The following is a 25,284-nucleotide window of genomic DNA, read 5'->3' as shown; positions in this document are numbered from 1 at the left end:
CCGCAGGGTCAAACGCGCTCGCTGGCTGGCGCCTACGGTGGGGTTATGTATAAAGCGCATCTTGCAGAGGCAGAAGTATTTTATTTTGCTTAGGCAGTGGCCAAAATCACAAAAAAAAAACAGGATCAATATTACCTCAGAGTTCTTTTTAGAAGTTACAATTTGAGTACGTGATCCTGCCCCGCATCAGAAAGGCTGCATGGGTGGAACTCTTCCAATTTAAGGGATCACATACTCAAATTGTAACTTCTAAAAAAAAAAAAAAACTCTGAGGTAATATTTTGAAAAGTTCCTAATCCACTACTAATATAATGACTGACTTGTGTCCAATTAATACATTCCAAAAACCCTTACGCCATCACGATGTTCCAGATGCTACGGACCAGTCTCAGTAAAGATGCAACCTGTGTCCTCCTAAGGGGGGACATGATGCCTGGTGCTACCCAGGATGCCTATTACAGAGGGAACCGAGCCCAGCAGTTCTCATGTTTTTAAGCTTATTTTCTTCAGTTTCTCAAACAGACTAGCATGTTCTCCGCACATAATGGTTTTGCTGGGTCTCCAGCAGCTGTATAACTCCTTCTTTCCTGACCAGGTGCCTGGCCGGAGCTGAAGAATTACCGTGGGACTGGGGAAGCAGCAGGGAGTACACAGAAAATACCCAGAACAGCACCAGGAATACAGAAAGGGGGTCATCCACACCTTTCCCCATGACATCTTAAAATATTTTTAATATTGTTATCAGTTGCTTATCTTAATAAGATCGCACTGGATTGGTGGCAACTATACACAGACAATGTGTTCCATTTTCCAAGGACAGTATTAGCTTCTAAATAGGATTTGATCCATGGATACGCAAAAGCCAGGCTCTCATGATGAGGAAATGTGTAGAAAGACACCGGAGGCAATAAAAGTGCTGAAATTACTTTATAAGAAATACCTATCATTAAAAGAACTTTATTTGCAACAAACATGGACCCACAGAGTAAATTTAGAAAGAAGAACTGTCTCATTCCAGAACTGTCCTAGTTTTAAACAACAGGGTTTATATTACAGTCACCTTACTGTTGGTACGTAATTGTGGTAGCTATCGCTTGGAGATGAGACACCTGAGCCAAAAAAACCCTACCCCAGTAATCAGTTAGAAGCCCACATGTCCCCACCACTGTGATCACTCAAGAGACTCTTGTGTAAAATGGTGACAATACCAGCTTCTTCAGAAAGTTGGAGAGAAGGTTAGTAAGACAACGTATGGGAATGTGTTCACCCGAGTGCTCGGTACGCTGGCAGCACTCCAAGCTTATTACGTCAGTCTACCCTGGATTCCTCCTTTTCTACTCTTAACACTTGGATCAGGGCGCCTGAATAGCTCAGTGGGTTAAGCCTCTACCTTCAGCTCGGGTCATGATCTCAGGGTCTTGGGATCGAACCCCACATTGGGCTCTCTGCTCAGCAGGGAGCCTGCTTCCCCCCCTTATAGCTCTACCTGCTGCTCTTGTGGTCTCTGTCAAATGAATAAATAAAATTTAAAAAATATATTTGGATTACTTCTCATTTTTCTTTAAAAAATTAAAATTGGCAAAAGAAATACAGATTTTCTTGGGTGTACAATTCTATGAGCTTTATCACAGAGAGATTAGCGTAGGCATCACCCAGTCAAGATTCAGAAGAGTTCTTTCACCCCAAAAAATGTCATGTCACCCCTATAGAGTCAGACCCTCCTTCCAACCCTAAGCCCCAGCAATCCCTGAACATTGTCCATCCTTGTCATTCTGCCACGTCAAGAATGTTCTGTAAGTGGAATGTGTACCTAACCCTCTGAGGTTAGGTCCTTCCCTCGGCATGAGGCTCCTGAGGTCCGTCCAGCTTTTCTTTTTCACTGCCATGTCCTACTTCAGTGCAGGAACACATCACAATGTGTTCAACTGCTCGGCACTGAAGGATACCTGCTATTCCCGGTTTTTGGAGACTGTGTGAGTTGAGCTGCTGTAAATACCTGTACACAGGTCTTTAGGCAAACCCAAGTTTTAATTCACTTGGGTAATCCCTACGAATGGGTCTTAAACCATTTTGAACACCACTCTTATTGTACTTTAAATAAAAATTTAAATGTTGCTTCTTTTTAAGCATAACTGTTATTTCAGTATGAGCATTTTGGGAAGCATTTGGTTTATAATGGAAGGTAAAAGCAAAATGGTTTCATTTGGGGCACCTGGGCGGTTCAGAGGGTTAAGTGTCTGCCTTTGGGTCAGGTTGTGATCCTGGAATTAAGCCCAGCAGCAAGCTCTCTGCTCAGTGGGGAGCCTGCGTCTCCCCTGCCCTCGGCCCTTCCCGACCAGCCCACTTGTGCTCATGTACTCTCTCTCAAATAAATAAATAAAATCTAAAAAAAAGGGGGGGTTCATTTTTCAGGAATACATCTTTTACGTAAAATATACCTATGTATTTTAAGGCCGAAATATTGAGAAGAAATAATAAAAACATCCCAGATGAAAAAGAACACCCAGAATGCTTCAAATTACCTGTTCTAGCTGTTTCTGAACCATGCTTTGCTGTTCAGTAACATGCTTGAGCTGTTCTGCATCTTCTTCTGGAAATTCACGCCCCGCTTTCTTGGCAGTACGTTGTTTTGCTGAAAGGGCTTTCTTAGATTTTCTGTGTGCACCAATTTGTTCTTCAAGATATTTCTGCTGCATCTGAAGAAGCTGTTGGGTCTCCTGAAGCCATTCTTCATACTGCTTACGCTGTGAATCATCTAGGCAAAAAATGAAAAATTCATCTGTGTTAATTTCCTAAAAGATCTAACAATGTAGAAGTTACACAAATCCATTCTGTAAGGATATGCAGTTTCACCATGACCTTGTAATGGGTGTCATGAAAACATAATACTAAATATTAGACCATAATGTAACTATCAAATAGGAGACTTTGGAAAAGTATTTATTTGAGGAAACCAAAAATGCATATTCTTAGTATACGTGTTAACTTCATACTTAGAAATACTGTAAATCCAATCTTTGAAAAACAGAAGACTTTTATCTAATGGAATGCTTTTCACTACTGAATTATGATATTCTCTAACCCACATACCAGCCTATCTATTAAGTTATATGTGTATTGTATTGATTCGACTTTACAGAATATATATATTTGGGTTTTTTTTTTTAAGACATTTTTTGAAATGTTTTGTTTTGAAGAAACAAAAGTATATACTATTACCAATGCATGGATTAGGTATCATTTCCCATGCTAATTTTCCTGTTTATAAGGTTTTACCTATTTCCTAATAGTGAAAAAATATCCTAAGCTTTGAGGAAGGGAACATAAACTCTTAGAAGGGACCAACATGAAGTCTATGTTTTATAAAGGAAATCCATAAGTTAAAAACATTGTAACTTTTATGAATTTTGTAATTTATATTTCTATAAATAAGCAAAGGTATGGAATTATTATTAACCAGGTAAAATCTTTTCTATTTTTATGACTGTCATAAATATCTCCCCAAATAGTTGTATCTCTTCATTTTGTACCAATATTCTTTCTTTATTTTTTAAGGGCACTTTACGTCACTGATGCCAAAACCCAAAAACAAAAAAAACAAAAACAAAAAACAACAAAAAAAAGTATCTTATGGTAGTAAAATTCAAGATATACCTTTTTGACTCACTATAAGACAAAGAAATGAATAAATACAATTCCAAGAAGGACATTAGCTGAAAAATTACATCAATGATAACAGAATATCGTCATTACAGTAAGAATCCAACCAATGCCAATGGGCACAATAAAGCCAGAAAAAGCCAGTTGGTTATAGTAGTACACTTTTTAATGCAAATATGTGCTCAAATTATAATTATGATTAAATACAGGGGTTAATTTCAAAAGGTTAGACTTTGGGTTTGTTCCTAAACCCAGAAGTTCCAGTACATGTATGAACTTGAAATCTATTCTACTAAATTTGAAGGGCATTTTTCAAGAACAGGCTTTTTCACAAGATTTCAGAAGTTCTGCTTCTGGTAGAATGAGACCTACCGCAAGGAAAGCCTTTCTGGTTTCTGGAACCAGGAGAGCAGAGGTGAGCAAAATGAAAAATAATGGTGAAAAAAAAGTTAGCTAAACAGTCTGAAGATTTCAGAAAGGTTCAGTTTGGGGAGAACTGTAAACACTATCCTGAACCACCTTGGGACCCCTGAAGGTAACCAGAAAGGACTCTGTGGCGTCCTGCAGCCCTGGCCTGCACACCGTGCTGCTAACCCGACTTATTTCTAAGCACATTCCCTTCGTTGTTCCCATATAGTGTCCTCGTCATGGAGGCAGACAGTCATTAGAACAAGAAGTGGTTTAATTCTACAGGTTGTAAAGTGCCCAATCTGTATATAAAAACAGCAACAATATTGAAGAGAATGGGGAAGACGGTTTTTCTGTATTAAAATATTGATCTCTAACTAGAATGCTTCATGCAGAGAGAAAAAGAGCAATGAAAATACATGCCTTCAGGAACAGACGTCTAACAGGGCAGTGAGGTTCCATAAAAGATGAGGGCACTTCGACTTCAAATAACACATCTACACTAACTCCATTTTTATTTTTATTTTTTTTAAGAAGAACACAAATATAGCGCAAACAAGCAATCCCCAGAGAACACATAACTTATTAGATTTATACTTACTGACAAAGCCTGGACCAAAATTTGGAGGATTAGGCCTAGAAATCTGATGTGTTATACTGCCATCCTAAAATAAGTAAAATTTACAAATAGGTTTATTCCACATTTCAGTTAAAGGGGGAAAAAACTTAAAAAAAAAAAAAGAAATAGAAAAAAAGAAAGAAAAAGAAATGGAAGGAAAAACCCCCTTAATTTCCTAAGACATCTTTAAAGCTTTGAATTTTCAAAAAAGTAGAACAAACGTCGTTGTGACAAACTAATTTCTGAAAATTTAAAGCTATCTCTGAACTGTTTTATTATCCAGACTTAAGTTGAAAAACAAGTATGTTTGAGGCGAGGGATTACTCATCAGAAATATGATATTAGGGCAAGTCAAATATCATTAGTACTTAGCTAGAGACCCACATAAAATCCCACTTTTTGATGAAATCTACCTGGCTTTTTCTGTAATTAAGATATAAATATGGGTTCCAAATTTACTAAATTCACTCTATAACACAGTTACTTACAAACAAGAAGTACTGTCCCTAACATGCACAAATAATAAAATAAATATACAATTATTAAAAATATTAGTCTTATTTTCTAATTAAGTATCTTATTTCTTCCAGGGAGACTGAATAAATAGTTATTAACCTAACAATTCCCTGGCAATACTCTGATAAATAAAATTAACTCTGAAAATAACATTTATTGTTACAAGTTGTTAGACATGAGCTGCACAGCAGGTAACAATTCTGAACATTACTAGCAGCCAGAACACTTCATGAAATCCTTATAATAGTGCAAAGCAGGTGGTTAACATTTAACAGATCAGAAAACGGGTTAAAGAACTTGCCCAATGTTGCACAGTAAATTCATAGTGGAACTGAGATTTTTTTTTTACAATTCCGCTATGAAGTCTATGCTTTCTCCACTGTTATCAGATGGTGCCTCTCTCTTCTTTTAATAATGAAAAGAATATAATTATCAGCATAGTAAATGTAAGGCACAACTGTCACAGCAAAAAAGAAAATTTCAAAAGACATATAGTAAGTAGCTTTCTCCTTTTTTTTTTCTAGGCAGATAACTTGGGAAAAAAAAGCACCTTATGAAATGAACAGTTTCATTGGACATTGGTTGACACTAAACATTTAAATATTACACTTAAAAATCTGATTATTATGAATGGAAAATATCTTTAAAAACTAAGTTATCCCAAGAACTAAAGAGCACAACAGGACTACCAATAGCCAAGGAGAATGACCTGAGTCTGTATTTCACAGTTCCACGTGTCATGGATTAATCCCAAAATGTAGGACATGAAAATGTTCTTGCAGAGTTGAAAGTAAATAAAAGCAAAACCCAAAACCTGAAGCGTTTGGTTTTCCTCCAAGTGACTTTCTAACTCATAAACAGAGAGGTCCTTTTTGGAAACTGTTTTTTCACCTCAGTGTGGTTTTCCTTTAGAAAGTAGGAAAATGTCTTTATTTCTGCTGAGCCGAAAATGTACTCTGACAATGCTTTAAGGTTTCTACTGTTTCCTAAAAGTGGACTCACTCTAAAGAGTAGGGTTTGGTGAGAAACCCAGGGAAGTGTCCCCTGTCGGGTGACGAGTGACAAGCAGCAGTACCTGGGAGATTGCCGGGGGCAGGAGACGCTGCTGGCCTTCACCGCTCTGCGCGCCCGCCACCGACTGGCCCATAAAGGGGAACCTGTGAAAAGGAAGTTCTAAGCATCAAAATGACGCGCATTTAGAGTGAAAACTATTGTAAGTGCTTAACGATTTCCTCTTCCAGGGGAGAGTGAGCAGTGGCATCAAAGCCACGTAGGACAGCCCCACGTCGTGGTTGTGTGCCCCCCTCGGGTCCGCCCCCTACAGCTCTGATGTGTGGACTCCCTCTCCCCCCATCCATGGTGACAGGAGATTCAGAGGTTACTTAACTTCCCCAAGGACCAAGTGGCTGGGACAGGAAGCCAGCTAGGCTGCTCCTGGGGTTTCCCACTCGATTATAGGACCTACTACGCCTTAAAATACAATTAATTCAAGTCTTCATTTACTACATACATTCTTAGAAAATTATTTCTTGTCCCAATTATTATTGGCAGGGGGTGGGGGAATGGACAAAATGGGTGAAGGTGATGAAGAGATACAATCTTCCAGCTGCCAAACAGGAATGAGTAAGCAACAGGGAGGGGAGAGCGTCAAGCAGAGAGAACACAGTCACTCACACCTTAACAGTGCTGGACGGTGACAGACGGACACCAGACTTATTGTGGCGGTGATTTCGTGATGTAGAGAAATACCCAATTACTATGGCTGTACACCAAAAACTATATATACTAAGTCAATTATTCTTCTAAGAAAATAATTAGTAGCTTACTTTGTATTTCAAAACAAAAAAAGTATCTCAACTTAAAAGTTCTATACATTTTTGTGCATTTCTGTATCTCATGTTAAGGCAAATCAAAAATTAGTCACTAACCAAGAACAAGGCTATATGGTTAAAAATGTCTGCTGGAGGCACCTGCGGGGCTCGGCCCCTTAATCGTCTGACTCTTTGATTTTGGCCCAGGTCATGACCTCACGGTCATGAAATAAGAGCCCAGCGCGGCACCTGGAGCCTGCGAATGATGCTCTTCTCCTCTCCCTCTGCCCCACGCACCCCCGGAAGCACACGCCCTTTCTCTCTCAATAAATAAATAAAAATGTTTGGCAAAATGTGACTTACTCTAATTAGAGCTATAAAACCTTCATAGAAACATTACTGCTTTAATGAAAACACTTCCTCCAGTTACCAAATGCTTTGATATAACAAGCATAATTTCCAAATTAAATATCAAATATTACATATTAATACTTAGGTACTGTTACCGTTTAGAACATATGCTTTTTAATTTTTTACTCAGTTTTTCCTTTTTTTAAATTTATGTATCAACCTCCTGTTCCCACAACAGCCCTGATCTGGAATGATCTCTGGATCCCAATGCCACTCACTATCATCCTCAGTCACCACAGCACCCAGCTTGAGGAAGGGACTATCTCCTCTTCTTCAAAGCACTTAGCAGAAAAGTAAACAATATTCTATAAATTAACTAACGTACCAATGTGTCTCTCCCTGGTAGAGGTGCCCATGCTGAAAGACCAGGGGTCTGATTCTGAGGCTCCTATTTTTTTTTTTTTTAACTTGAGGTCCCTACTTTAAACTAAGTGCTGAAATGAAATGAACTTTTCCTTCTATTTTCACTACAGCAGCAAACTACACTATTATTAGCAGTGCCATGACTTTATCACCAGTAGAATTCGCACTCCTTTCATAACAAAAGTTGCTACACGTACCTAATTTGGTCACTTAGGTTCATCATTACATACTATGAAATAATGGTAGTTATTAGACCTATTGCTAAATGTGTTAACGCATTAAGAAGCACACACACCGTAATTTTAAATAACTGTATTTTGAATATAATTGATTCCTTATACTACTACATTTTTTGGTTTTGCATATCAAATGTTGAGAAGTAATTCAAAGGCTTCACTAGAATGTCAATAATGTTCATGACAAAAAAGTTTAAAAACCCCTGTGATACAGGAAATATGCTAATAGATGCTGTGTAAGAATGAAAAGCATGAGAAACTACTTTTGCTTTGATCTCAACAGTGTTCCTTGACCACTTCCAAATATTTCAACAACTGGAAAGAACTATACCTTTAAGGATTCCCCATTTACCGGAAATGACATGTTTGTCTCAAATTCATGTAGGTTTTGTATTCAGTTCCATAATCATCCATAATTCGTTTTGTGACAAACAGTTTTTCAACAAGGTAATTAGGCTACACTGAGGCCCCATGTCTACTCTACTGACAGAGATTCTCAATTGCAACATACTTCAGAATAATTCTTGGTGCTCATCAAAAATATGGATACACCAGCACCATTCCAGACATTCTGATTCAAGAACCTGACTTAAAAAAAAAAACAAAAACAAAAAAAAACCACGTAATTCTGACGGCAGTCCATAAACAGAACTTGAGAAAGACTGTCCAGCAGTTACCTAATACACCTTCAGTGGGGGAAGTACTCTAATTTCAGAAATCCAGAGTCTACCAACTCTTATAGTCCTATTTAATGCATAATTTCCACTTTTCTGCTAACAGTGAAAAGATAAGTTCTTCAACTGCTAACTTTCAACCATCCTCTTGACTTTTTCTTTCTTGATTCAAATTCAGTTTGGGGACATTTTATTTTAGAAATGAATTCACAGTTGTCTTAGACACTGAGGATCTTTACTGAAATGTCCCACTTTTTTCTCTGCATTGTTCCTTTGATGGAAAAAAAAAATGTTCACAGGCTTAAGCAAGCTATCTTCCTTTCTCAACAGAACAGTTCGATTTCTATTTTCCTGTTTCATTGTCTCATCTTCCTCCATCGTGGATGAAGAGCTCTGTCCCGGGCAGCCTTCAGTTAGATTGTTCTAAAGGTACTTACAAGAACACACTTAAATGCCTGGATTAATCAAGTCAACCGTTTGACCTTTCCCTATTGTTTTATTATGTTAACCTTAAAACTAAATCCTTACATTCCTAAAACATTTTACATTTGACCATATCCAGCCGATATCACAATCAATTTAAGTATTTATTTTCATTCCTGGGCTACAGGTTTTTGAGTTACTATATGCTTTTTCTAAGACCTAGAAATAATTCAGGTACTTCTTGATGCACAGTAAAAACAAGAAACATCTTTACCTACCTGTTCATAACCATTGGTGGCATGCCCATATTGTTTTGTGCCATTACTTTATTTATGCCTTTAAGGGCCACCATTTTGGCTTTCATTATTGGGTCTGTAATTGCATCAAAATCTAAAGAAGAAATATTTTAAAGTTATTTATTTCATAGTACTTGGTTCAAGTAACACTAAGAGGTAATGTAACTATCACAAACATCATGTAATTTACACACTCTTATTCTTTATTATAATAATCACTGTTACAGGTTTCTGTACTGGGTGAGGAATTACAAGAGAGTAAAAACCTCATCCTGAATCTGACCTCATCTCAATAATCTCTATTTGCATAATGCTTGCCCACCTCAGTCGTGTGAAAATCAGAGCAAGAAGCTTGCCACATTTAAAGAAGATGGCAGCCATGACCTAAAGCAATGCAATTCCTTTTTGTCCAAATGCAACATCATGAACAAGAAACTGCAGTTATTTCCAATACTACGGAATTCCACAAAGCCTAGTTATTGTTTTTTAAAAGAAGAATGTATCTATTTCTTGAGGGCATACCTTTGCAATAAAGATAGGTTACTGGGAAAAAAAGACCTCTTTGCATATAGATGAAAAAGAAATGCCCCCCCCCATGATAAAACCGGTAATGCCTATAGAACAGAATGTCAGTTTTACTGTTTAGAAGGAAGCGTTCCTTTGACATGTGAACTCTGACTGCAGAGTCTTACTGCTGGAGGAACTCTGGTATTTGCACTGCTATTTTACAGTTTTTGTTTTTCAAATTAATAAGGTATTGGAAATAAGTGAAAAAGCTTTATGTGAAAAACTTTGCCAAGTATTTATTGTACACCAAAGACAGCAAGAAGTCTATTTCTATCATAATTTCTTTAAATTAATCTTTCATTGACTCTGAAAAGACATGGTAATAATGGTTAGAGGGAACTAAAGGAGACGAGCCTAATTTCTGTTAAACAACAGTGTAAGTAATAAAAGTGAGAAGTTCTGAAACTCAAGAGCTTTGAATCTCTTGATCCCTGGGAGGAATCTAAAACTTTTAACTGCTTTCATCTTAAAGCTGAATAAGGAACAAAAATATGACCCTCATTGCTCTGGTCCACATGTAATTTTAAGACTGAAATCTTGGAAGCTTACTGCACGCCACCCTAATGCCCACAGACAGCAATTACTGAAGTCCAAGGAATTCCTACCGATATTAGGGAAGAATGGCTCGGACCGCTGACGAATCATGGCTTGCATCTGTCTCTGCTGCTGCTGTTCTTGTCTCTCTTGATCCAGAAGATCCTGTAGAAGCAGAGGCTGTTCCTCTAGAAGGAGGGGCCTCTCTCTATTCTGCTGGGCTAATGTTTGAGGGACCATTAGCTGCTGGGGTCCAGACATGCCACTGGTACCAGACTGATTTGTTAGAGGCACAGTTTGATTTGTAGGTTTTCCGGTCCCAAAACCATGATTAACTGCTGACTGAGCCTGAATGAATCCTGGATTTACCTGCACACCCTGAGGAAAAGTATGGTTTACTCTAGAGACGACCGCCACATTAGAATTCATGGTACCGTCCAAAACGTGACCAGGTGGTGTCATCAAAGGAGGTGGCAAACTCGACACATGATTGGACGGTGACGACACATGACTGGCTGGCAAAGTTGGTGGTGGAGACCCCAATGGCCTAATGTCTGCATTATCGGATTTTTCATTAGCAAGTAAACTTGAGAGAACTGGAGTTGATCCAGTTATGCTGCAGGAGTTGATTCCGTCCTCAGCGGGCAGCTGAGTGGAGCCACGAACACCACTTGTGTTGGAAGCAGCAGTTTCTCGATTAGCTCTTTTCTCAAGTAGGTCTGTGTCACAGGACTGCAAGGAAGCCTTCTCTCCATCATGTATGTCTGTGTGAGCAGAAACCTGTGAGCAGGGAGTGTCAACATTATCCTTACTCTCAGCACTTTTCTCACTTTCACATTTGGTTTCCCCTTTAGAATTTGGAGACAGTACTTCTGTTTTTATCTCACTGGTACTTGTGGATTTTTTCCATGGAGAATGTTTATCAGGAGGAACCACAGTTTTGTCTTCTTGCTCCTTTTTTTTTGGTTCAATAGATACACACTGATTATCTATCTTATCATCAATCGGAACATTTAGGTCTAGTTCCTCATTAAACATGCTTTTCTTATCTCCTAGGTCAAGTTCGGGATCTGTATATGCAATGAGATCAAATTCTCCTGACTTTAAAAGGTCATCCAGGTTGGGATCATTAGTTTCCAAATTACCTAAAGTATCCAATTCATCTCCCTTGCCATCTTCTGTATCTAGATTTAAATTTTCAAGATCTTCATCATCTAAGTCTTTGACTTCAACCCCTTCAAGATCTTTAACATCTAGTTCCTTTACAGATGGGTCATCAGAATCAAGTTTTTCTTCAAGACTATCAGAAGATTGGGTGGTTATCTGTAAATTATCAGACGTTGTTTCCGCTGGTGTAGATGTTGACAAAGAGGCCTCTGAAAATTCTCCATCTAAGGGATGACTTAGAGACCTCATGACCATAGAAGATGGATGGGCAGGATGACCTTGGTCTTGCTGAGATGGTGGCACTTGTTCCAAATTTGGATGCAAAGGCAGCTGAGTTGGTAGACCTTGAGAAGGTTGTCTCAAGGGCTCTGTGTGTCTAGGGCCTGGAAAGTCGGGCCGGGGAATGAAGTTTCCATGTCTTGGATGAGAAGGTACCTCTATGACGTTGCCGGGAGAAGCAGTGTAGGGCAGCCGTGGCCTTCCATCAGGGGCCCTGTGCCTCAGTTCAATAAATGCTTGGCCCAGTATGTTATGCTGCTGAACCGGCAGACTCTGTGGTGGAAAATGCTGAGGAAGGCCAACGGGATTATTCATCTGTGCGTTATTTAAAGGCCTTGGCATATCTACAGATATCGATCTTCTCAGCTGTGGAGGAACCCCGGATCCTTGTATTTGTTGAGGAGGTACAAGGAAGCGTTCTTGACTTGACAGGGTACCATGACTACCTCCTGGAAATCCAAATCTTAAAAAAAAAAAAAAAAAAAAAGCAAATTGTTAATATTAAGAATCATGCTGAATTTAGAGTTAGGTTGAAAAAGGAACAGCTTTAAACTCATATACAAAATTAATGTTGCCAAATACAACGACTTAGCAAATCAAAATTATCACATTAGAAAGCACTTACAAAGTATCTATACACAAGTAATTTTTGCTAAGTACCCTACAATGCTCACCACATCTGAGCTCGAAAGGCAAATAATCTAAGACAACATAAACTGACAGTAAGCAGATGCAATCAAATGTTCAGAAATAAGCGTAATACTACTAGAGTAAGAGTCCCTTTTTTCCTTATTTAAGGAGGTTATCAGGAAAGGCTGATATGGGGTGGAGGGAAGCCTGAAGAAAGCAGGTGGTCTAACAAATTATACTGGAGAGACTTTTTTTTTTTTTTTTTTAAAGATTTTGTTTATTTATCAACAGGGGGAGACATAGTGAGAGAGGGAACACAAGCAGGGGGAGTGTGAGAGGGAGAAGCAAGCTTCCTGCTGAGCAGGCAGCCCGATGCAGGGCTCAATCCCAGGAACCTGGGATCATGACCTGAGCTGAAGGCAGATGCCTAATGCCTGAGCCACCAAGGGGCCCCATACTGGAGAGACTTCTAGGCCTCTGTCCTTGAGAAGACAACGGCATGGGTATGATGACCAAAAAGACTGATCTATTTGCTTAAAAGGGATGATGACAGGAGGCAGTAAGAGATACAGAAGGCTAGGCATCACCTGTAAAAACTTAGTAGATGAATAAATTATAGGACTCTTTTTATTATTTATACTATACCTCATTCTAAAAAAAATTAAAGGCAATTTTTAAGTAAATATAAAAGAGAACAACAGGCATAAATAGTAACTGAGGAAGAAAAAAGGAAACTCAGGCTGAGACTATCATGGAGATGGGTACTAGGACTGAAAAACATCCATGACCAAACCAAACACGTCCTACAGAACTCTCTACTGCACCGCGTCCGGGACGGACCCTCGTACCTGCCCCTCCACTCACGCAAAGAAACGATGCTGCTCCTGTACAACCCTCTCTCACCAAGAAAAGCTCCTGGAGGAAAACAGCCCATCAATCTGGAAATCTCCACAGTTATTTACAAAGTACATTAAAATGGAAAATTTGTGACAAGGACAATGTTCACTCATCACAATCCAGAAAGTTTCACCGAACTAAAGAGGCAGCTCCACGCTACAGATCAGATGGACTGATGAGCTGCTTGCCTGTGGCTACAATGTAACCCTAACAGTCCATACTTAATAACTGAGGGAGGGTTTTAAGAGTCTACAGAGTTCTCCAGAGGCTAAAAAAAGAAAACTCCATGACCTCTCATTAGTGGAAAATAACACTGATTATATCTCAAAGGAATCAAAAAGTAAAAAGTATTAACAGCGTCTCAGCAGTAACTTCATTTTTCTATTCCCTTCTAGCAGTTTAAATGTGGCATGAAATTAAAAGCATTACCTGAATCCATGAGGCCTCATCCCCATACTGGCAACGTCAGGAGGATAGGGGCCACGTGGATCTTTTGGGAAAACTGCGTATCTGGGTCCTAGAGGAGGGACAACGGGTGACGTGATGTTCCCGGGATAGGGGGGTGGAGGCCGGCTGAAAGCCTGGCTGACGCTCTCGGGCTGCCAGCGTGGCAAGGGCGCCGAGTGAGGCACCGCTGCGGGGTCCTGTGACCCCTTCTCCTGTCGGCCTGCCATCTTCTTCTGCTGCTGCTGCTGGAGGATGATCTCCCGTAACTTCTGCCGCTGGAGGAAAAGAAACGGCAGTCACGGGGACGTCTGACAATGAACGGATGGCTGTTTAAGTCCAAATACTTCCCAATATGTTACTGTGGTGATGCTTAAAATATCTCAGTGTTCACAACTTGGATAAAACACCAGATGTACTTAACTATTCAACAGGTTATAAGAACAAAGTAATAATTTGGGTCCTTTTCCCGCCACACAAGAATCATAAAATTGAATGTTTTCATATTTAATAATTCCCATACAAATTCATGAAGATCAAAAATAAGATGCAGAATATATCAAATTCAACCGCATTAATTTTACCAATTTCATTTTTCTTTTGTAGTATGACAAACTCTACAAAGATAAACTTTAACATCTGTGTAGAAATTACTCAGTTTGTGAAATGAACAGCTTTCTCAAGTAATACACTTAGAACACCTGTGAAGATAGGATGCGTTTTTACCTGTCTCAATTTCTCTGTCTCTGCTTGTGACATATTTACGGTATTCTGTGTATCAGTGACTCCTGAAGTGGGTACAGGTCCAGGAAGATGGGAGACACCAGAAAACTGTTGGCTTTGAGAAGTCATCGGAGAGTGTGAAGGCGCACTGAAGCTCCCCTCCGAGCCAGGCCTTGACTGATCAACAGTATCGTGTGTGACTTGACTTGTTCCAAAAGAGTCAGACTGAGATCTCGGAGTCATTGGAGGCTGATCATAGGGGTCGCGAGTAGCAGATGGGGAGACTCGGCTAAACGTGTCTGAAATACCAGGTCCAGGTGGCCTAGGCGTTTGGGAACATGCATCAGGTGGCCTTATCAATGGGCCAGACAAAGCTGCTCCTCGATTCTGTGCTGCTTGCAGGAAAGGATCCTGATTTGGCATGAGGACTGGTCTTGTCATCGAGGACCTAGTAAAACCCTCCGATATCCTTGGCCTTGGTGTTGCTGGTGGCTGAGAGTACGGAACAGAAATCCCAGGTCTTGGTGTTCCAGGGGCATGGGCATACGGATCCGCATGCCTCTGATTAGCCGCAGATGTAACAAACAAGTCCGCCTGTGCAGACGGCCTCGGGGTTGGTGGCTGCTGACTGTAAGGGTCAATCGTGGTGGGCCGGGGGGTTCCAGGAGGTTGAGAGTAAGGGTCTGGATTGGAGCGAGACGTTCCCGAGGGTTGGGAATAAGAATCTACAACAGGTCGTGGAGTTCCTGGGGGTTGGGAATATGGGTCCTGAGATGTTGGCCTTGATATGGTTCCAGGCTGGGAAAAAGCCCTTGAAGGATGAGCAAAAGATTCATTCATCGCCGGATGTGGGGTGAGGGGAGGCTGACTATATGGGTCACTTGACTGGTTATGAGGAAAGTTATCTACAGGTCTTGGTGTTAAAGCAGGCCTTTCATAAGGATCAACAGACAATCGCCTTGGTGGCTGTGACCCGGGTCCATAGGGATCCTGGGCAGATGGAGGGGGCTGCAGTGGAGTCTTAAAAGGTCCAGGACCCCCATCAAGAGAGGCAGGTGTCAACAAGGGTCGTGCATATGGGTCAGCTATCCGCTGTCTTTGAAATACATCTGTCCTCGGAGATGGTTTAGTAAAGTGGTCATTGGTTCCAGCTGCGAGAGGACCTTTTGCAGTTTGTTCGGAAACTACGGGGGATCGGGGGAGGCCCAAGGGTTTGGGAAACTGATCTGTCATCATGGGTCTGGGTGTGTCTGGAGGCTTTGCATAGGGGTCACTATTCGTTGTGGAGGAAGAACATACATCTCTGACTGGGGACGGCCTATTTGCTGTTGTTTCACTCATCTGAGGAGGCCTAGAGACTGAAGGCAGAGGGGCACAGCTGTCCGCCAGCGTAGCAGAGTTTCTTCTGGAAAAACTATGGCCCCCAGGAGGTGGTCTTGGGGTACCAACCATTTTCGCGTAAGGATCCATTGGAGATGGCGGTCGCGAGTGAGAGGCTCCTGGCGAGAACACCTGCGGGGAGGCCGGCTGACAGGCCTGAGGCTGCGGCAGGCCCTCCTGCAGGGGCACACGGGCCGGGGCGGCCGCCGGAGGAGGGGCCTGTGGTTTTACAAACACGTCGTCCGAAGGCGCAGAGGTGGGGGTGCCGGGGAGCTGCTTCGCAAACAGGTCTTTATGGAACGAATGCGCGGGAGACACACTTCCGTTGCCAGGCTGCGGGGTCAGGGGGCTCTGCATCCCACTGCTGGGTGTGTCCGAGCCGGAAGGGGCCAGGAGGGGCTGTGCCCCGAGCTGCTGCTGCTGCTGCTGCTGCTGCTCGTTCTTGACCTGCTCGAGCTTCTGCGTGGCTTCGATCTTGGCCTGCTGCTTGCTCTTCTGGCGCATTTGCTGTGGGGCAGGAGAGAGAAAGCGACCGCGTGGTTGAGAAAAAGAACATAATGGTCACGGGAGGAAAAAAGCGACAGAAAATTCATCTGTTTGATGCCATCCATCACCAGACGGGGCCTGTATCAGATCACAAACTCCCAAAGAGGAGCCATGATCATGCATCGCACCCCGCTTGCGCGCGCGGGCCGCAGCACATGGTCCACGAGGTTTCCGTGACCTCCCAACGTCCACTTACTGAAGAAGGGCAGCCTACTTTCATCTCATTTTCTTACTCTAATAAGAACTATCTCCTGAAATAATGGCATGAGCTGCTGTCCTCTCCAACAGTAAAAATGCAATTTAGAAGCAAATGATTAAAAACAAAAACACACACCTGTCTAAATTTCCATTCCTGTTCATGCTCTGATTCTCGCTGCTTCAATGGGTCTTTAAAGAGGTCTGAGTCGACACGAGAACCAGGATCGATGCTGTCCTGCTGCTGCTGCCTCTTCAGCGGGTCATTTGACATCTGCACTTTATTAATGCGTAAAGCAGCTCTGTTGTCTCGGGCTTTTTGCTTTGGAAAAAGAAGAAGGAACTTATATTCCAACAAATGGAACATGTTTCACGGAACAAAGTAAAACTATGATAAACTTTATACAATGAAGTTGGGTTAAAGAGTTGAAAAGAGCTTCCAGGCTCTCGTGTAAAGCCTCTGGACATGGCCCCGTCTCCCCCCATGTTTAACCCACATCACCTCAGTGAAGGATGGGTTTCTATCGCTCTGTCTGCACAAGGCTAGAGAACCCAGTAATCTGTTATTTTCAATTCTAGTCTTCAAGGACCCTTCAAAAATGGAAAAATTAACCTCCCCGCTAATTGAGAGTAAAGAAAAATATCTAATCAATCCTCTAAAATCTAAAATCTGGAATTTGAAGCTTAGCATTAAAGAAAATAGTGAGAAACACTAAAAATATCCTGGCTTTACCTTACCACAGTCAAGTTGAAAGAAAACAAGGCATTACCAACACATCAAAAACATTATTTTGCTTTATCCAAACATTCATTATCTCTAACAATATATGCACTGAAAGCCAAGTTGGAAAATAAATGCATATATTTTTCAAAACAATAATGTCCATTTAATAAGCTTTAAAAGGGAAGCCGGGATTTGGATGAAGCTGAAAACCTTAATCGGGCTCTTTGGGAGAAAATAATTCACCATCTAAACTGTGACCCGTATTATAAAATAACCTATTTCTCAAAAAGGTTGTGGTTCAAAAGCTCCTTAAAGGTGTCCAGTATGTCTCTTACAAAATACACAAAACAAACATCTTCATTAAACTTAACACACAAAAAAAGCTTATTGTAGAAGAAACTGAGGCACACTAATGTAGCCTCAAAAATTAGTACTCTTTCGAAGAGATGAAACTATTTTTAAGTGAAATGAGGGGCACCTGAGTGGCTCAATGGGTTAAGCCTCTGCCTTCAGCTCAGGTCATGATCTCAGGGTCCTAGGGTCCTGGGATCCAGCCCCGCATCAGGCTCTCTGCTCAGCAGGGATTCTGCTTTTCCCTGTACGAGCTCTCCCTCCCTCAAATAAATAAATAAAATCTTTTTTCTAAAAAAGTGAAACGAATTAAATATGCTCCTAAAATAACTGATTTCAATCTTCAATATCGTGGTTCTAATTAGCCAGCTTATGAAAGGCATAATAAATTAGGAAATCACTATAAAAACAAAGCTGTTTATTAATTGTGCAAGTATTAAGATGTATATTGTGCAATGGTAAATCTTTTTATTAACCCAAGACAACAAAAGTAAGGTTTAGGTATTGTATATACTTAATATAGGGATGCCTGGGTGGCTCAGTCAGTTAAGTAAGTGCCTGCCTTCGGCTCCGTTCATGATCCCAGGACCCTGGGATGGAGTCCCACACTGGGGTCCTTGCTCAGCGGGGAGCCTGCTTCTCCCTTTGCCTGCGTCTCCCCCTGCTTCTGCACTCTTTCTCTCTAACAATTAAATAAAATCTTAGAAAAAAAAAAAAAAGAATCTGATACATGGGAGTTTTGGTAAATACCACGTAAGGTGCTCTTTCCTGTGAGCTGGCTTTTCTCCACAGCTTGGCAATCTGCTTCACTCTGGTAGTCCAGTCTGCAACAGAAAAGCACAGTACACACATTTCCAGAGCCAAGGTCAGGACGCATCACCATGCGGTGCTGACAGACAACTTAGTCTGGCTACATTCTCCTAAAATGGGTGGCCTTAAGTTCAGTTCTTTGTGCAGCATAAAGTTCCAGGCACAGAGTAGGCCAAACAAATATCTGCTAAATGAAGTGTTGCCTTATTAACCATCTCACTAGAGAATGGGGAAGCTTTTAAATCAAATGGGCTAAGCTGCCAAGATTAAGTTAAGCCAAATGTAACACGTTCCCTCAACCATGTAGAGGCTACTAGACAGAACCAAACCTAAGAGTTTTATAAAATATCTGTACTCAGGAGAAGTCTATTAATCTGACCAAAAGAAGTAATCATAATTATAAATAAGAATCTCACCAGCATTTGTGCACAACAAACATATGGAAAACTAACAATTTCAAATCATTTCTATGAAATTCACAGTGTCAGGACAGTAAACAAAGTGAAATATGGTGAAATCAACAGTGATAAATGTAGAAATGATTAAGCCATTAAAAAAAAAAGTTTTAAGAAAGCCAATGAAGATGGTGACATAGCAACAGCCTTAACATGTTAACTCATGGGGTTCTAGAATCACATAATAAAAATCACATAATAAAATTACTTAAAAAAAAATCATAGTTCTACTATGGACATTGATCCAAAGTGACGTAATAGAGCCAGATATGCTCATCTATAAACAGCCAATGAAGGTGGGATAAAACAGTATTTGAGAAGTATGTATATTCCTTTACTAGACAACCCTGTACTACACCACTGATTTTTATTGTTCTGTAAGATAGCATTTATTTCTATACAGAATGAATAAAGTAGCACAAAAAGACACCTGAAAGACAGATGTCATCTTTAAGAAAATCCACTTCTGGGTAACCCCCAGGTTATTTAAAAGAGCTATAAGCTGGGTTGCCTGGGTGCCTCAGTGGGTTAAAGCCTCTGCCTTCAGCTCAGGTCATGATCTCAGGGTCCTGGGATCGAGCCCCACATTCAGCTCTCTGCTCTGCGGGGAGCCTGCTTCCTCCTCTCTCTCTGCCTGACTCTCTGCCTACTTGTGCTCTCTGTCTGTCAAATAAATAAATAAAAATAAACAAAAATTTAAAAAATTTTTTTAAAAAGCACTATATGCTGGTAGCAGGGAAACGACTCTAAGACAGAATGTGAATAACGTTTTCTATCCTGGTCTGTCTGGCAACATGAACTCACCATAATTAACCAATGTTTGCTTAAAAATATTCTATAAATGACATTCCATTAATCTAAACAGTTCATCCTCTGGTTAAGCAGAATTTTCAAAAATGCTATCTTTATACTATCCAACTTTTTTCAAACAGGCTGGACTGTTGGGGAAAGGGGCAAATACTACTGAGTTAGCTTGGTTGGGCACAGACTCTGAGAATGGGGTCTGATTGAGCCTAACTGTACTCTTGACTACATGTTGAGTTCCTGTTCTGGATTTTTTTTTTTTTTTTTGGTAGAGTTACACATGTAACACAACACTGAGTTTCACATTTAGGACTGCTAAGGGTAGGAAAATAGATTATTTCATTAACTGAAATTAACTTTTAGGAAATATGCAAAGGGATACAGGGTCTAGGCCTGAGAAAATGCTAGATCTTTCTAGACACCTATGGGGTCTTCACATGGCATGCAGTCGTACCTGATGAAATTTAGTGTTGATACACGGTCTTTCTACTACAGTAACAAAAAAACAATCAGGCACTGCACATGCAGGAAAGCTGGTAACACAGACAGCAATACTATATCCATGAATTACCAGGGAATTCCTCCTTCAGGCTGGGGAAATTAATGTTTGTGTAGAGAACGGGTGCTACTGTAGCCATTTCTCCCAGCGCCTCCTCCTTCTCCCACTTCAGTGTACTTCTCTGGGCATTTGACATTGTATCGTTTTCTCCTTCCCCCGTGGGAGCTGATGATGTCCAGGAGCTGTTAGGATCACTTGCCATTGGATTAAATGCTGGATTTTTATCCCTGGGAAATAATAAATAACTTGACTTCATATACATAAAATTACTTTCTAAATACTATGGTCAAATACAATTTCCTTAAGACCTCTTCTTATTACAAAGTAGATAACATGTTAGATAATTTTTAGCAAAGATCCTAATATATGTAACATACACTTATACAGTACAAAGCAACGTAAGATATACCAATTAACATTTTTATAATAAAAATTACTGCAACTTAAGTTTCCATGGAAAACGAAGCCTATGATACCTGGCATCAGCATAAGGAGACTGTGTGATGGCAGAGAAAGTTCCCAAGCCACTTCCTGGAGGCAAAGAATTGTGCGGGAGATGCGGGCTGGGCCCGAGAAGGCCATTCATGAGTGGCATCCGGGAAAAAACATCTTTAAAGAAGAAAACAACAATTCAGTTGGCATATCATTCATAAATAACTTTTAAAAAGCAGCTTATTTTTGAGTAATATTTACAAAGAAACATTCCTAGCACTCTTTAAAAGTAGGCTTTTTATTTCAATATGAAGCTAAAATATTGCACAAAGAGTAATTTTTGGTTATACTGTTTTGCAATATGGTCTTTGTACTTTCCCCTACTTCCTCACAGTGTACTGCAGAGAGCATGTGTGTTGGAGCTGGACAGCCTTGGGCTTGGAGCTTGATTTCTGCTGCCCGTTAAAAAAGAGTCAGTTACTGCTTCTACAGCATGAAGCTACTCTGTGACGTCACTGTCACAATGGATGGGCCTTCCCAGCACGGTGCCTGGTGTGCAGTGAGCTACTCCTTACGTGTCAGCTCCACAGAAAGAATGACTCTGCAGCAAATGCTAGTAAATTTCATCAAATATTCTTTCTCTTCTTCATTCAAAATTTACAAACAGATGGTTCTTTATATTTTACCCCTGTTGGTGTTAATACAAAAAAACCATCCGTGATTCTTAAGCTGGTACGTGGTCTAAAATTATTTGGAACAAGCAATATTTCATCTACCATTATCAAGCAGATGATCATTGTTAAAAATACATACATTCTGTTCTGGGCCTCATTTTGATCACGTGCGTGCAGTTTCAACCCACACACATTTTAACTCTCCTTCCAGCTTATTTATAAGCTTCAAATCTCTAATCATCTTCTTTCTAAACAGCTAGTAGCCAAACCGTAGTAAGACCACCATGTGCATCCCCTAACTCTCCTCAAGCAGGTAACTCCAACTTTGAGTATTATGATCCTCTGCTGGTCCGAACTATTGAGGAACAGCCAACAGCCGGCTGTACCTTCAGAAATCTCCTCCCAATCTAGAGACCGACTCTGGAGTAGTAAGTGCATGGCCTCTGTTGCACACCCAGAATAACAGTAGGAGACCCATGTCTACATCAACGATCAATTATACAAATGGATATACAGTTACAGAGTTGGCTAATATTTGGCCCAATTGGTGTAATGACAGAGAACTCCTAACAAGGACTTTGTCATGCCGTTAGAATAAAGAACCACCGAGCCGCAGCTCACCCACAAGTCTGGAACCGCATAACGTCCTGTCACCAAACCAGACCCTCTAACTGGAACAACTCCGAGTTTAGACGTCTCCAGTTCTTACGGGAGGACACTGGGATGGATTACCACAGGCTTTCAGGATTCTGTCCCAAGGACTTCCTACAAGCTATCTGACTTCCCATCTAGGGCTTATTCTACTAAGTGCTGGAGCTGGACCCTCTGGATTGGAACACAACAGTGACAAGTGTCTCAGGACATCTATGTTCCCTTCAAGGAGGAGATCAGGGAACAACATTTCTGCTTTTATCCCAAGCAGAATGTTACCTCTATTTTCAGTTTCAATGGAAAGTAGGCTCCATTAAGGAGTGTTAAGATTTGATTGAAAAATCTCAAATGTCTTTCATGTAATTAAGAGAAACAAAAGCTTCTTTATTGATAATGACAATGTGATCCATGTCAGCACTATCTTAACCGCAACATGACCATATCGAACCCTTCCATAATACTAGTTTATGAAGCATCTCCCTATATGCCAAGCACTGTTCTGAAAGCTTTGCATGTATTACCTGTTGGATCCTCACCACCACCTAGGAAATGGGTTATCATGAGCTGCTGTGAGATTGAGTCCCCCTTCGGGCTCTGAGCTGGGTACGCAGGCTGCTTAAGAGTCTCTCTCCCTCTCATCCTCTGCGCCTACCCTCTTCCCCTACCCACGAGCACATGCCCGCTCTCAAAAAAAAGCATCTTTGATTTGGTTTGATTTCTAAAATCATTATTTTCCATTTCAGAAAACATGGAGATACGGGTTTTTTAATATGCTGAGAAGAGAAATACTGAAGTGTTGCACTCTTAATCATTAAGGAAACATATGGGAACAATTAAGACAAGAAGCACTTATGATGAGTCTATTTTATCCAAATGTAAATCACATGTTTAGTCTAGAAAAAATTAAGGTAAATTTATGTTTAGAGGCTAAACTGGCAGAAACTAAAATATTTTAATTATGTGCATTATGACATTTTTCATGTATACACAAAATTGGTAGTCAAGAGAACATTAAATTATTTGCATATTTCAGCACTTACACAAAAACAATGTAAAGGTTAGAAAAGCATCATTCAATTCCTTAGCCCAACATACCCGCAGGAAGCAGTAAGAACAGGGTGCGGAGATGGGACCCTGCGCTCCCATCACCAAGCACCACATCACCCCACGGGACTCCAACCACCCCCACAGAGAGTCCCACACCTGTGGTGCTGGCCTCCCTCACGTACCTCCGCAAATTTTAAGTCTAAGTCATCCAATTTCAGCTCTCCAGAAACATGGAGAAATTAGATTATCTGGCAACTAGTTACAAGTAGGTAGAAGAAAACTGACCAAAGACAGATTTCTACACAATTAGAGATCTGAAGTTGACAGTGGAAAAATGTGGCAGATTTACTCTGAAAGGATGCGCTGAGCACACACTCCATGGGGGCACAGACAGTGATGGGGAGAGATATGACCCCAGCCTTCAAGGAGCTCACGGTCTCAAGGAAAAACTAACTATCCAAAAACCATTAACTATCCAAACAGGCATCCACAGCTGTGCCATCTGCCACAACGGAAAGACAGGGCCATGTGTGCAGGTGGCAATCTGCTGACTCGGGATATGGCAGGGAAGCCGAGGCCAGGCAGCCAGGTGCAGGGGGTCAGTCTCCAAATGTGTGTGCAGGAAGGGCTGACGGAAGGGGAGCCAGATGGGCGCGGTCTCCCCACTGCCAGTCAAGACAGCAAAAGAACACTGGTCACAAAGTAGATCCCAGAGGGCTGGGAAAGTTCATGGGGGTAGGGGAGTAACTGAGATAAATTCAAATTAAGTGCTGTTCCATGGCCACAAAAGAGGGTTTTCTGCTTTCGGTTTGTATACCTTGTTTCTAAGGGACAGGCTGATTTGCTTCAGCAACAGCACAGAAACTGCACGAGGGTACTTACGAAACTTTTCTAGAGGTGACGTACCCGGACTGTGTATGGGCACCAGCTGCGGCGCTGGGGGCGGGGGAGGCGGCGGAAACGCGGCCGGCTGAGCGGCTGCAGGACTCAGCACAGCGGTGAACAAGTCTTCGACATCCTTCCCTCCAAGCTCTGTGACACAGAATGACAGTGACAGTAAGATTAAAGCAAAAGACTATCGGAGCCCAAGTGCACGGAATGCCATTTTCATAGACTCAAAGTACACAAACGAGTACCTGGAATTTTATATAACTTCCCAAGAATCGCTCCTAGGATAAAACAGAAACACAAATATTAACAACTACCACGTCAACGTACTGACACAATACAGCATCTGACACAGAAATGATCAGGAGAGAAGTTCAATGATAAAGAAGCATGCAGCAATCTTTGAAAATCATATTTACTCAAGTCTTTTAGAAAGCCTAGATGTAGGGCAAATATTTTACCATCTGTGACCATCTTGTCTAGCTCAGGACTAAGGATTCCGTCCAGCTGCTCTTCACTTAACGGCCGGGAGCCTGGATTGACACTTGGCTGGGGCAAAGAGGCCGGGTCACCAGCAACAGGACCAATATCTATTCCGGCTGGAGGAGCAAAGTCAACAGATTACAAGTGCATTCCGAATATTCACATAAAATGCACAGCACTATTTACCTGCATCAACATACAACAATACAATTAAAACAGAGCAATGAAAAGTTTGTAGTTCTAAATTAATCATGATTCTTATATCAATTTGAATGGTCAATCGGTAAAAATCAGGCACAATGTAAACTTAGGTGCCACTTAAAGTTGTACTTTAATCAAAGTAAATACATTTCCTGAGGAACAGAAGGACACACGTGGTTCTAAACTTCCACAAAAAATAAGCACTACATCATTAATAGTAACCTACAAGAAGATCTGATACGTAGTATTTAATATGTAAGTGATTGCTTTAGCTTGGAATTAGTAATTTCCAATGTATAGTTCAACAATCACCTGTAGTGTGTGACACAGGAGGGACAGACTTTCACAAAAATTAATGCTCTAAAATTCTCAATGTTTAGTCAACATTATCCTTCTGTGAATAATTTCGACCACAGATCATATTTT

The 25,284-nt window shown here is 40.9% G+C and overlaps 1 protein-coding gene across 16 annotated transcripts in view; it reads right to left on the bottom strand.

Annotated features, from left to right (window-relative positions):
- The window catches only part of KMT2C (lysine methyltransferase 2C), a 269,946-nt gene that overhangs the window by 28,512 nt on the left and 216,150 nt on the right, over positions 1 to 25,284 (bottom strand). For 12 of the 16 annotated variants that reach the window (XR_006608481.1, XM_045086329.1, XM_045086334.1 and 9 more), the window contains 14 exons: positions 24,636 to 24,773; positions 24,423 to 24,455; positions 24,169 to 24,318; positions 20,959 to 21,091; positions 20,495 to 20,709; positions 18,605 to 18,678; positions 16,919 to 17,101; positions 14,662 to 16,545; positions 13,921 to 14,213; positions 10,590 to 12,427; positions 9,400 to 9,511; positions 6,279 to 6,360; positions 4,670 to 4,733; positions 2,523 to 2,755 (listed from right to left, as the gene is read on the bottom strand). Coding sequence is in view for 15 of the 16 variants with exons in the window: in XM_045086329.1 (XP_044942264.1) it covers positions 2,523 to 2,755; positions 4,670 to 4,733; positions 6,279 to 6,360; positions 9,400 to 9,511; positions 10,590 to 12,427; positions 13,921 to 14,213; positions 14,662 to 16,545; positions 16,919 to 17,101; positions 18,605 to 18,678; positions 20,495 to 20,709; positions 20,959 to 21,091; positions 24,169 to 24,318; positions 24,423 to 24,455; positions 24,636 to 24,773 (5,432 nt within the window). In the remaining variant the exon portion in view is untranslated. The remainder of the gene's footprint in view (positions 1 to 2,522; positions 2,756 to 4,669; positions 4,734 to 6,278; positions 6,361 to 9,399; positions 9,512 to 10,589; positions 12,428 to 13,920; positions 14,214 to 14,661; positions 16,546 to 16,918; positions 17,102 to 18,604; positions 18,679 to 20,494; positions 20,710 to 20,958; positions 21,092 to 24,168; positions 24,319 to 24,422; positions 24,456 to 24,635; positions 24,774 to 25,284) is intronic. The other 4 variants (XM_045086335.1, XM_045086342.1, XM_045086340.1 and 1 more) reach the window with 1 other exon arrangement.

The sequence above is a fragment of the Mustela putorius genome, unplaced genomic scaffold (assembly GCF_011764305.1).
Source record: "Mustela putorius furo isolate JIRA1106 unplaced genomic scaffold, ASM1176430v1.1 tig00000929_pilon_pilon_pilon, whole genome shotgun sequence".
In the NCBI taxonomy this organism is placed as follows: domain Eukaryota; kingdom Metazoa; phylum Chordata; class Mammalia; order Carnivora; family Mustelidae; genus Mustela; species Mustela putorius.
Note: the sequence above shows the minus strand (reverse complement) of the source record. Positions and strands in the feature narration are given on the sequence as shown.